The 13,128-nt window shown below is 53.9% G+C and overlaps 1 protein-coding gene across 2 annotated transcripts in view; it reads right to left on the bottom strand.

Moving 5' to 3' along the window:
* Window positions 1-12,501, bottom strand: part of MMP17 (matrix metallopeptidase 17) — a 67,840-nt gene extending 55,339 nt beyond the window's left edge. For both annotated transcript variants that reach the window (XM_075769539.1, XM_075769540.1), the window contains exon 1: window positions 12,232-12,501. In XM_075769539.1, coding sequence (XP_075625654.1) covers window positions 12,232-12,360 — 129 coding nt within the window. In that variant the 5' untranslated portion in view covers window positions 12,361-12,501. The remainder of the gene's footprint in view (window positions 1-12,231) is intronic.
* Window positions 12,502-13,128: the final 627 nt, after the last annotated feature.

Here is a 13,128-nt window from a genome sequence, read left to right as displayed (position 1 = left end):
TCCTTTTCAGACGGCTTGAGCACGTCCCATCTGGACTTTGATGATACGATCACAGCAGAAAGCAAGGTTGCTCCCATGGCATGCAGGACCCCCCCTGGAACGAGCTGCTCCTCCTCCAGAATGACATGGATGGAGACCTGTAAGCCCTTGAAAAATGGAGGTATTGGGACTATCTCAACATAGCAATTCCCTCTGCCCCTCTCATGTTTGTGGAGGAAACAATTGAGTGTGTATTTTACTCCACCTGCCACTACCTTCACTATTATTTCTCAAGGCTCATTCATGGCTGCAGGTGGTCACTTTTTTTTTCCCCCACTATAAAAAATATATGGCCAATTTGCAAATGGAGGTGACCTCCTCTGCACCAGCCCCTGCTCAGGGCTCACACTTGCCCTGGTTCATCACCCATGGACAACAGCCAGACCCTGCACCCTTCCCCAGGTGGTCCAAGCCAGCACATCGCCCTGCTCCCAGTTGCTACCCACCAACTTCCAGCTCTTTGGAGCATCCTGAGGTGATGTGCTGAGACCTGGCTGCCAATTAGTTTTCTCTTTAGGGTCCAAGGCTACCCCAGCAGAGGAGAGCGTGCCACATTGATTTCCTCCATCGTCCTCGCAACCGTCCGGGCAAAGAAACATTTGTTATTTTGTGACAGATCCCTGTGGAGGCTGCTCAAGCATCCTACCCGCTTGCACAGCAGAGCTGGCAATTTTTCCAGAAACTCTGCTTTAAAGGGTTTTGCAATGTTAATTAAATTTCTGCAGTTGTGTCTCTTGGCTCTGAGTAAGATCCAAGCCTCTCTGAGCACGTGAGGAAGGGCTCAGCTCCTTGTTCAGCTCCTCGTGCCCATTCAAACCTGGCTCTGAACAAGTCTGGCTCCCAAGACTGAATTCCCTGTATGCAACATCAGAAATACAATACTGTGCCTCACCAAAAGGAAATGAATTCAAGACTGTCAGGGTTCAGACATGGTATGGGTCTAGGTAACCTAGAGGCTGAGAGATGATCCCAGAGCTACAAAGAGCAGAAGTCCTTGCCCAGAGAACTGATTCCTCTAAATAGACGAGCAAAAATGACTATCTGTGATTGCACAGACAGGCAGGACGCAGGAGGGACAGCGAGTCACTCCAAGGACTCCAGATGAATTTGACACAAAGCTCCTGCAACTCTGACTCCCTTTCGCCTCCAACGCCGCGCTGCCCCTGCCTCGGGCTGGCACCGATGACCTCTGCCAAGATGGCTGGGCTTTCCCAGACACTGCTTTCCAGGAAAGCACGGAAGGAAGAGGAGCTGCCAAGCGCCTGGGAAATGCAAGAGGATGCAATGGTTTTACGAGTTAAAATTCTTGAGAAATTTAAAACAGAGGCTGTTTTTTTCAGGAAGAGGATATTAATAAATGAGATAGGAGGGAAATGCAGAGACAATAAGGAGAACTTACAAAGATGATCAGAGGGCTGGGGGACCTCTCTTATGAAGACAGGCTGAGCGAGTTGGGGTTGTTCAGCCTAGAGAAGAAAAGGCTCCAGGGAGACCTTACAGCAGCCTTCCAGTACACAAAGGGGCTACAGGAAAGCTGGAGAGGGCTGTTTACAAGGGCAGGGAGTGACAGGACAGGGGGGAATGGCCTTAAGCTGAAGGAGGGGAGATTTAGATGAGATATTAGGGAGAAATTCTTTACGATGAGGGCAGTAAGGCACTGGCACAGGTTACCCAGAGGAGCTGTGGATGCCCCATCCCTGGCAGTGTTCAAGGCCAGGTTGGATGGGGCTTTGGGCAACCTGGGCTAGTGGACGGTGTCCCCCCACAGCAGGGGGTTGGAACTAAATGGCCTTTGAGGTCCCTTCCAACCCAAACCATTCTATCACTCTATGAACTTTAGCTCAGGGAAGCTGTGGGACTGGGGCTTACCAAGCAGCAGCCCCTGAGCTGTTCTCACGGTGGAGGTGGGAGATGGGCGTGTGGTTCACCACGGTCCCGCAGGGCTGGGAAACCAGAACAGAGGATGGAAGACAAACCAAAGGTGTCAGGCTGGCACTTCCTAAACAGCATAGCGCAATTTCTGCCAGCTATTAAAAAGGGGCCTGGAAGCAAGGCAGTTGGTGGGGTCAGAAGATGCTTGGCACCAGCAGGCTTGCTCCAAGGCAGCTATTAATCATCGCCTTTTGCGGCTGGAGCTGCCTGAATGCAACGGAGGGGTGGTGCTGGGCTGCGAAGGTGAGAGCCAGCACATTCGCACTGCGGTCCCGTGGGCACGTTCACCCACTCACATTTTCAGGAGGTGGCCAAAGCGGTATAACACCTTCCTGAGGAGAGCGGCAGAGCTGCCGCAGACAGGCAATGGTGGGTCTGTGCCTGCACTGCAGCTACGGGAAATATTCAGCAGGCTCAGCGCCGCGGTAGTCTGTTTCAAGAAGAAAGTCAAAGTTTGTGCAGCTGCTGATAAAGGTATTTGCTATGAGGTAAAAGGCAATTACTGCAGAATAAGAGCATGGAGGCACAGAAGGCACTTTGCAAACTTTATCCGCTTAAGGCACGGACTCCTGTCACCGTGCAGTGATTTACTGACCAAGGGTCTGCACCAAGGGGCAGGATTTGAATGCTGGGAGCCTCTGCCTCCCAGGCTAAGTTAATACCATTTCCTTCACTCTATTAATAACAGCAACAAAAAAGGCACTCGGGCAGCAGTCTGGACGGCTGGGCACAGCACAGACCCGGGGGAAGAGCCCAGCACCCCACCCTGCTCCCACGGGTGCGTTTCCAACCTCGGCACCAAGCCCAGCACCAACACATTTTCTCGGATATTTTCCCAGTTTCCACAAGAGGGCAGCGGTACGACACCGACGGGGACGCACCGGTGTCCCCGAGCGGCGCCCGGCCGGCCCCGGGGCTGCGCGGCCCCTTCCCACCCCCGCCGGCCCCGCAGCGGCAGGAGCCGGGGCACCCCAGAGGCTCAGGGGCGGGATGCCGTCCTGGGGTTTTGTCTGCAGAAGAAAAGCGGTTGATGTACATCGCCCAGAAGAGTTCCCCGCAAAGGCTGGAAGCGGGGACATCTCAGTTCTGGAGCCCTGGCTCACCAGGACATTTGCTATTGCAGAAAGAACCCCCTTTTGCTCAGAAAGGCGACTTTCTAGAACAGCTCTGCTAATGCTGAGGGGCTGAAGGAGGGGACCGGGCTTTCCCTGGTGGGTGCAGAGGAGTCCCACCAGGCTGGGTGGACAGGCAACCCACCATCACCCATCTCTCTTCCAACCTCTGCGATCCCAGCACGCAGCCCAGGCGGGGAGCACGAACCCACAGAGCCCAAGGTGTTATTTGAAGTTGAATTTGCAGAGAGCAAAGACAAGGGTAGAAGAGCTGCTGCTCTGGGGAAACAGATTCATCCGCAGGGCACTGTTGGGCTCCTGGCAAACCCTGATGCAGGGTAAAGACCTAGCTGGAAAGAGAGAGACCAGTGAAAGCAACACCCCCCCCCCCAGTAACAGAAGTGTGGATGAAAAGAGCTGGCCCAGCTCAGCAGATGGGCTTTGCAGAGCAGGCCCATGGGACACACACCTACCCCAACCCAGAGGTGAGACCTGTAAGTGTCCAGAAGGCAGGAGTCCTTCCAGGGCATCATCTGGGAGACCTGCATCCTGCAGCTGCATCCAGTTCCCATAGGTGCCCAATGCCTCTGGCTCCCAGCAGTGTCACGAGCGGTGACAGGACTCAGTGCTGCCAGGACCCTTCCGAGGTACAGCCTAACCGCACGCAAACTGCCACATAGCAGCATTTACATTCATACCGCAACTCTGAGCAAATACATCAAGCACTTCTTCCTCCACCATGCAACCCTCTGCACTGCCGCGGTTTGATGGGGAACAAAGCAGCTCTTAAGAGCTGAAATACACAATGCTGCCAAGCACTGACCCAGCAACCGCCTCTCACGAGAAGCCCCTTGAGCTGTACCCCAGGGAGCTGCAGTGATGGTCAAAGGAGGAGACCTTATGAAAGCCACCCCGCTCCAGGCTGGACTGGCTACCCTTCACAAAGGGAAGCCTTCGACTATTAGCGACCTGGTGCTCGGAGCTCACGTTACCTTTCAGCAAACAATGCGGTTGCTTCATCAACAACTACATCTCATCTCTCAGAGCCTGGTGGATCAGGCACTTGGTGCCCTGGTTTTTAGGTATAGAAAGAGCAATTCAGTATCTTCTTGGGGAACTTTTAGAAGACTATTCAAATCACTGTTGCCCTGTTCACCGCCCATATGGGACCCTGGAGCATGACAGCTGATTTCCTCTAGATTATCTTGATCTTGCTGGACACCGAGTGTGTGCATACCAAAGCACGAGGTGTATTAGAAATGCCAAAACAGCAACAGATTGTCTGATGGGGTTGTCATTCTGTCATGAAATATGACATGCATCCAGCCCGGGAGGAAGAACTGGATTGCTGTACACTTCAGTGCCAGCTGAGGCCATGCAAGATTATTCCTCATTTCGGAGTCTCATTGATCAGACCTGGAAGATACATTTCTGCAGCATAAACAAAATATGGCAAAAGTCCCAAACCACCTACCTCTCTTTAGCTGCGCCTTTATATAAAACACATTGCCATTTCGCAAGCGTGTCTATGAGGGATTTCCCTTTTGTGAACCCAATTTCCTCTCACTTTTGAACAAAAATGCATCTCTGACATGAAGGATGCAAAGGTAGAGACAGCATGGCTTGGTACAGAGCAATGGGGAATTTGCCGAGCAGCAACAAAATGGAGAACAAACAAGAAAAATAAAAGCCAATTTAATGCAGAGAATTTATCAAAGGAGCAAAGATGCTTCTCAAGCAGCATCACTGACTGCCCTTCTATTGGTGGACGTGCCAGAGGGAGACTATGAGCACAAAGAAGCAACAGCAACGACAAAGTAAACACAAGTAACAAGGTGGGAACAAGCCTACAGGCTGGTGGGAGCTCCCCATGCTCCCCACCACGTGCCTTGTCAAAGGCGCAGCCTCGGCCAAGCACCAGCTAGCACATAACTAATGTTGAGTGGATGTAATATCTCCAGAGGAGATCCCACACGGTCGGCTCAAGAAAAACAGGAGAGACTGCTTTGTTTCTCTATTGCTCAGTGATATATGAGACCTGACACCATTCCCAAAGGCTGAATCGTCAGCTCCAGAGCTTACAGGTAATTAGATCTGGAGTCGTGGTGGGATTGGCTCTAGCAGTTATGGTATCTTTTTGGTCCTCATGCTTTCCTTGGGATCCCATAGCCAAAATTCCTAGGAGCTACAGTAGGGCAAAAGGAGCATTTTCTTGTTACACCTGTTACCCAAGCAGACCACCACGGTTTTTTTGGTTATAGACCTTTGAGAAGGCCCTATGCCCAGGGTGGCTGTGGAGGAGCCCAGTAGAGCCGCCCAGCAGCTCAGGGCACGAGGACTCACAGCTCCGACTTCAAAGTAAACATGAAAATCCATCTCCTGAGATGTACTTCAGCCACAATATCAGCAGTAGTACTTCTGCATGTGACAACATCTTACTGAGAAAAGAAAATCTTCATGAAGCGTTGACTGATACGTAGACAGTCAAAGCCAGCAAACAAGCAGTACAGCCTATAACTCGCAGTATTTTGGAAAGTCTACAGCTGCCAATCAAGTGCACGCTTCCTCAGATGAGCAGGCTTTCCTCTCAAAAGGGGTCCCATGGGAACCCCTTCCTCACACACCAGTCTTTTCTATCTTTTTACCCCATTCAGGACCCCTCCAGGGTTCAGCTGCTCACTTGGCCCCAACATTGCTCTCAGATCTGCTTCCTCAACCTCAAAAAAGCTTTGGACAGTGAAATCTCGAAAGTCTGGCAACAGCCTATGAAGTTTCCTTTTGATCTCTCTGCCATCTTCAGCAAGGGGCACTTGGTGGGAAGTGGAAAAATCCAGAGCCGGGTGGTTTGGGATGGACGCCCTGGGGAAGCTGTATGGGTGTTAAATGCCTTCACAGTGGTGCAGGACGGGCAACCTCCTCAAATCAAGACAGACCTGTTGATGAAGCAGTCCAGACCTTTTATCTCCTACTTGTATTGTGGACGAGAGAACCTTTCGTCCTGCATCCTTAAAGAAGGACACGTGTAGCAGGCCATGCAGGACACACTTGAATTGCAGACCAAACCCAGGACGTATCGGCAGCACCTAGGCTGTCGGGTGATCTTCAGCAGCGGGGAGCTGAACCACAGGAGATGCCAGCTGGGGTTTGTTAAATGACAAGATGATATAATCCAAACATGTCCATCACCTTCAAGCAAGGACCCTGTGACACAGGTAAAATTGCTTTTGTTCACCCAAAAGATCAATATTGTCAGGATGAAATAATATGTCAGCCAGTGTGAAGAACTCTGCCTGACCACTGACGGTCAACAGGCAGAAACTCCCTCTTGAAAAAATAATATATAAAAAAAATCCTGAATATACTGCCACTTTCCAAATCACTGTATTCGGACCCTTCTCGCTAGGAGCTGTAAATCATCTCCAGATTTCTTGGAAGAATGATTTTCTGTGTACATGGTTTATTCTGATGCAGGAAATTCCTCAGATTTAATCGGGTTCTTTTCTATTAAATCATCATGGCTAATCAAAGTGCCAGAGTCCCATCTGAAGACCACGCTCCTTGGTCAACATCAGCATTTACTCCGATGTCAGTCGCGGCAGGACTTTCCTCCGAACAAACCTGTTGTCAAAGGCAGTTTCTCATCTAAAACTCTCCGGTCCTTCAGCAGCTTCTTCCCCTCGCCCCCGCACGTCTGCTTTGTTTTGTGCTGGATTTAACTTTGCATATGTGGTTTGGTGTGGGTTTTTTTAATATAACATCAAATCTCTTAATTCTCTGACCCAGAAATCAGAGACAATCCTCATAAAAATCTGGGACAAAGAAGACACACGCAGCTGCACGCGTGCAGCAGCAAGAGCTTCTGAAACTCCCAAATCTACCCATTTAAAGTCATTTTGATTAAAGAAAGCATTTTGAGAACTGTTGCTGTCAGATCTTGGGTTATTTTGAAAGCACATCCTTGGCTTTCAAGTGCAGCTCTGCTCCGAACAAGACACTTTAAAGAGTGACAACGCGGTGGCCCAGGTTTACCACCAGCCGGCCACTCGCACCCGAGATGCGAGGACTTTTCCCTCCCACGTTGTCACCTCCACGAGGCCAGCGAGGCCCAGACCCCCACACAGGGTACACGTCTGCTCCCACACCAGCCAGAAATCAAGGTTCCCTCAGCCGCAGCGTGACCTTTCCCTGAGCCACACAGCCCATTCCTGCAGCACTTTTGCCAATGAGTAAATAATGAGAAATTAGTGCGCGGCCCCGGCGATGAGTCAGAGCGAGCCACCGCTGGCACTAATGAACCTGCGGGGACAGAGCAGGGTGTCAGAGACATCCAAGCCCTCTGGTTTTGTGACGACGTCACCCATGTCACCCCCGTGTCCTCAGCGGGGCTGCTGGTGAGTCACACCCGGACACCACACCGGGAGAGCCCTGTCCGACACCAGGGGATGGGAACACGCCGCGGTTCCTGTTGCCTCTTTGCATGTTTAACTTAACGAGGGAGAATAACAAAATACCGCAGCTTGAGTCAGGTAAGTGGACGCAGGCAGCGACCTCCCTTGTGAGAGTCCCGTGAGTTTTTAGGGACAAACGGAGGGTACAGAGGTCCAGCTCCACCGCACGCTGCCACCAGGGATGGCGGGGTCCTGCCACCCAACGCTTCACTGCAGCGCCCACGGATGGAGGAGGAGGCCAAGGCGGGAGCTCACCGGCTCCATCCCCAGCACCAACCTTGGGCAAGTCCCCAGTGGCAGCAGGCTTTCACACACCACTCTGAACCCTTCCTGAAGGCAGAGGCTCATTAAAGCGGGTAATTTAGCTTAACTACCCTGGGTAATTCACACCGCTGGGCCCACAAAAGCAGCCAAGCCAGAAGGAAATTGCATTACTGTATCTGGAGGTCTGGGATGCTCAAATCTGAAAGGGAAGTAGCGGTTCAAACCAGCCAGGGCTTTAATACCAGATTAAATGCTTTCACAGGAGCCCGTCTATTTGAAAGCTTCCAGCCAGCCTTTTGTCAAGCCAATTTAGTTTGCATTGTACTTTGGCTTCAAGAGGTACCTTAAAATCTAACCAGCAGCACTTTATTTTATTTTTACATGGTAGCTTAACTTTCTTGGAGGGAATTCATGGACCTGGGATGGCCACTGCTCTGTACGGGGAGGCAATGAAGTGCTTTAATGGCAGAGGGGCCAAGCAAAGCTCCTCTCTCCAATGCCATTGGCCTGAATGCGTTATTGTTTAGGGAATCTATTGAGCATTTTGTCCTGAAAGGCTTGCCATTTTAGAAGGCTGAATGAACCTCCAACTGGGATTATCAATTTTTCATTTCCCCATTAGCAGAAACAGAAGGCTATGAGTCTGGTAGTTTCTCCAATAGAAAGAAGAGCCTATTTCCGTACGAGGATTTTACGTTAAGAGGGCTAATTATCCCAAGCCTTGAACCAGGAGGTAAGCACAGAGACACCATACCCAACCCCAGGTGCTTAAATGCAGCAATTTAGGAGAGTTCCTGGCTGATCCCAGGGCAGGCGGGAGCAGGAGGGCGGCTGGACCAGCCTGTGCGGCTGCATATGGGCATCTGGCAGCAACAGCAGCAGGATGCTCCTACCCTACTGCAGGCAGGAAAAGCACCCCAGAAACAGCAAGAAGGAGCCCGTTCCCCAGGCACGGGCCGGCTTCTCCTTTGAAATTTGGCACCTGGAAGATGCGGGGCACAGATTTGTAGGCAACTGCTGCTCCTCCTGCCCCTCCGCTCCCTGGTGTGGGGACACAGAGGAACCTCTGTCTGTCCCCTGGCCAACTGCAGCGAGTCGGGGGGGGCACAGCTTCGCAGGGCTCTCTGCCACCCCAGCTCTCCCCACAAGCGCATCCTTGTCATTCAAATGAGAAGCTGCCACAAAGGCGAGGGCCCTGCCCTGAACAAAGAGCTGCTTGGGACGGCGGCGGAGGGGGACGTGGGTCCATGGTCTCCACCGATGAATGCAAATGCTTCCATCCCCTGGGAGCAACTTCTCTGGGAACAACACAGACGGGCTTTGTGAGCGGGAGGCCGAGAGAGGCATCGCTCATACGCAAGCCCCCAGGAATGCCCAGCAAGCCCCAGCTGGAGAAACGCCTGGGGGGCACACACAGACCCTTCCTGTCACCCCTGACCACGCAGTCAAGAAAAAGCAGCTCACACTAGTCTGTTTTGCACCCACGCTCTTGTAACCAAACTAAAACTTTCCTGGCACTCCTGTCTCCCTTGGCCACTGATGCCAGAGCCCGTGTCCACATGGGATGATCTTGGTGAAGCCACCACCGCCCCACCATCTCCTGTCCTGCAATCCCAGTGCCAGGGCAAAGCATCTCCCTTGGGCCAAGCTTGCTGAGCTTTGGGCATCGCTCCCTGCCCAAGCCACAGCTTTTGCCCAGCGTCCCACGGCAGAGCTGCCATACCTGCAGCCCAGCAGGCGGGAGGTACCTGTTTAACAGCCAGCTCCTTTACAAACCAGCGGGTCTCCAGGTCAAAACCTTCAGTGTAGAGACTCCACTGCGCCGGCTCTTCTGAAAAATAAAACTTGAAGGTAGACCTCCCTTCAGACCTGGTTCAAAGCCCAGTGAAGTGAGAGCTCTTATTACTCGGTTACTACTGACCTATATGAAGTTTTTGCTGCTCGCACCCCTGAGACGCTCAAGCCCAACAGCCATAAAAAGATGCGATTAGCGAATGCTGGGCACTGCGGTGGGGAGGGGTGCGGGGGTTTACTGTAAAGGCAGCAGTGCAAAATGCAGAGTAGTAAATCTCAAAAGCAACGTACTAAAATTCAAGGGAAACACTCAAGTCAAGCTCCGTTCCATCTGCGATTTTATGCTCTCTTTGTTAGAGCAGCTAATGGAAAACAATAAAAACATTAATAATCAAGCTAGATTTATAAACTGGGCAGGATATTCCACTAGTAATGAAATCTGGAGAATCATTCAATATTGTATTACTTTGGGCAGCACTCTAACAAGAACTGCCTTTGAATTATAGCCCTCTTTCGTTTTGCTGAACTTTAATTTGGCCCAGCATCACTGTTTCATTTAAAACAAACCTATGGCAGGACTGGAGCGGAGGACGCAGCTCGGAGGCGCAGTCCTGCTTGGCACTGAAAGCCTCCCGGCTGCAAGGAGGGGGGGGATTTGGGATGTAAAAGCTCTGTTGACATTGTGCTCTATTTACTGCAGAGAATTGCTGGATATAATTTTCAAAGGTTAGTGGAGCTTTCTATTGCCATGGTTTCATGCTTCCTAGTTTTCAAATATTTGGTTGAAATGCATCACAGATCTTTAATTTCTTAGTTGCTTCATAAAGTGGATGTCAAATAATTCTTCTAAAAGCTCTCAATTCCCACACAGTGGTATTTTCCTGACAAACACCTCCGAAAATACCTGGCATTTTCTGCACCCTGCTGCTCATTAGAGGGCATAAGCGCAAACCTGCTTTACAATCAACCCCTTCGTAATCCCACCAGCCCCATCTCCAGCCAGAGAGATGTATTTGCCCCAGGAAGATATCACCGAGACACCGACCTGACATCATCTACTCTGTCCTCCCCAGCCTAAATAGCCTCTTAACCTGGGACTCTGTAGTCCCCTTCTCCCGCAGTTCACTTCCGCACTGTTATCACCATCCCCAGCACATTTTGCTTTGTGAGACTGCCACAGCTCTTCAGCATGGTTTGGAGCTACTGCTCAAATCCAGTCCAGGACAAAAAAAAAAGGTACCTTAATGCCTGAAAGCTGTCAGTGATAACTAATAAGCCCCCTCGAGTATTAACATTTAACCTGTAAAAGCTGAGTGCAGCATGTACGGTAGCAAGGGTAAAAGCAGGTCAAAGACGAAGTTTGAGTCAAATTGATTGGGGCAGGAAACACCAATTCATGTGCTGTTTGCATGAAATATTAATTCCAGCTTTAACATTTGATTACAGAGGAAAGCAAATGCACCATAATGATGCAGATGTGCCTTATTTCCCCCATATTTTCTATTCTGCTACAAACCGATGGGGACCGATGTGCTTTGTCCTTCCCGGCAGGTGTTTGAGCAGGAGCCTGCGAGCCGGAGCACGCGCTTGGCGGCTGAGCCTCGGCGGTGTCAGCAGCAGCGTCCTGGCACACTGTTCCGTGTGAGCCCCGCTCGTTAGGTAACCCTGCGTGCTGCAAATCCTCCCTCCCTCTCACCGGCACACAGGCGGCGTTTTGAAATTCACTGAATTTCAGGGAATTTCTCCAAACTGGCGGGTCCAGCCCCAGGACTGCTCGTCCGTGCCCAGCCACAGCCAGCTTTCCAACACCCAGTCGTGAGGCATCAGCAACAAGAAACTTTTCCTCCTCCAAGAGGAAAGCCTCCATCTCTGCCCTCTCGGAGGAGATGGCGTGGAGCTGTACGGACCTGCTGGCACCGTGACCTGGCAGGGACATGACCTAAGCCCTCGCTGCCCGCTAAAACTTGTCATCTCCCTGCAAACAGGGCAGGTACCTGTGAGCAGAGAAGCAGGACCACAAGTACACCCATGCTCTGCACACCACCGCAATGAAGTCAAGCCTCTGCCTGCTGCCGGCACAGAGCAGACCCTAACGGATCCCTGAGCGCGTCCCAATCCCCAGGGATTGCTCAGACTCCAGACGTGCCATTTTACCCCGCTGGCTGGCTCCACCGCAGGCTGAGAGCCCTTGAGAGAGGCCAGCCCCTTCTCAGCGCCTGGGAAACCACCGTCCGTGTGTGAACACCGGTGGGGCCATCACCCCGTGGATGCTGGGCTGGGGGAAAGTTGGGCCACCGCAACAGGGTGCGGGGGGGCACCGTACTGGGTGCGGAGTGTGCGTGCAATGGTTGCAAGGGAGGGGGGGACGCTGGTTTCAAAAGGGCTCCGTGCGGTGGGCATAGGGCGGGGAGCACTGACGGACCCTCCCGTGGGCGGGGGGCAAGGGGAGACACCACACAGAGGGTGCTGGGGGGGGAGCACCAGGTGCAAAGGGGCACCGCGCAGCGGGGAGCTCCGGCGGGGGCATTTCCAGCCGCCGGAGCTCGCCCAGCGTCGCGGGGGCCGGCGTTACCCGGAGGCGGTGGGGGGGCCCAGAGAGGCGGGAGCGGGGGGGGTGGGGGTGGGGGTCGCGGGTAACTCACAACTCCCCGGGTGATGTCGTCCGCCGCGGGGGTCGGCGCCGCGGGCGCTTCTTGCCACGCCAGCCACAGGGCGACCACGAGGAGCATCTCCCGGCGGCGGGCGCGGTGCCGGGCTGCGGGGCTCAGCATCCCCCCGCGCCCCGCGCCTCCGGCCGCCCGCCCCGGCAGGGCCCGGCCCCGCGCTGGGCTCCGCCGGGCCGCCGGGCTCCGCGCCGCATCCGCGCTCCCGCCCCGGGCTGCGGGCGCCGCCGGGGAGAGAGGCGGGCGGGAGGTGGTGGTGGTGGTGGTGGGGGGGGGGGGGGGGGAGCTCCGCTCGGGAGGATCTTCTGCTCCGCGTCCGCGTCGCCGGGGAGGATCTTCTGCTCCGCTCCGCGCTGCCGGGGAGGCTCCGCCGCCGGGGCGGCTGCGGGGCGGCGGGTGCGCGGTCACATCGCCCCGCTCCCGCACCCCGCGGAGCGAGAAAGTTGCTTCGGGCGCTGCAGCGGAGCAGAGCGCGGCTCGGCGGCGGCGGCTGCTGCTGCTGCCTGGGGCCACCGCGGCTCCGTTGCTCCTGCCATGCACCCCTCTGCGCCCGGCCAGCGGCGGGGGAGGAGAGGGAGAGGGGGAGGAGGAGGAGGAGGAAGGGATGCTAATGAGGGAGGCGGTGTCAGGGCTCCGGCGGGGAGGGAGCGGCACAGCGCGGTCTGGCCGCGGCGCTGCGCAGCGCCGAGCACCGGCAGCGTTCTCCCCGCGTAGGGCAGCGCTGCGGCTGGCGGGAGAGGGCTCGGTCCCTGACGGCAGGTTGTGCCCCCTCATCTCGGCTTTGCATCTGCGGCTGGCTGAAATGCCTCGGGTTTCCGACACGCTTCTTTCCCAGCATCAAAATTTCTTTAAGTACCAGCCCCACCTCCGAGGTTT

The sequence above is a fragment of the Balearica regulorum genome, chromosome 17 (assembly GCF_011004875.1).
Source record: "Balearica regulorum gibbericeps isolate bBalReg1 chromosome 17, bBalReg1.pri, whole genome shotgun sequence".
Taxonomy (NCBI): Eukaryota; Metazoa; Chordata; class Aves; order Gruiformes; family Gruidae; genus Balearica; species Balearica regulorum.
The sequence above is the reverse complement of the archived record's forward strand: the minus strand, read 5'-3'. Positions and strand labels throughout refer to the sequence as shown.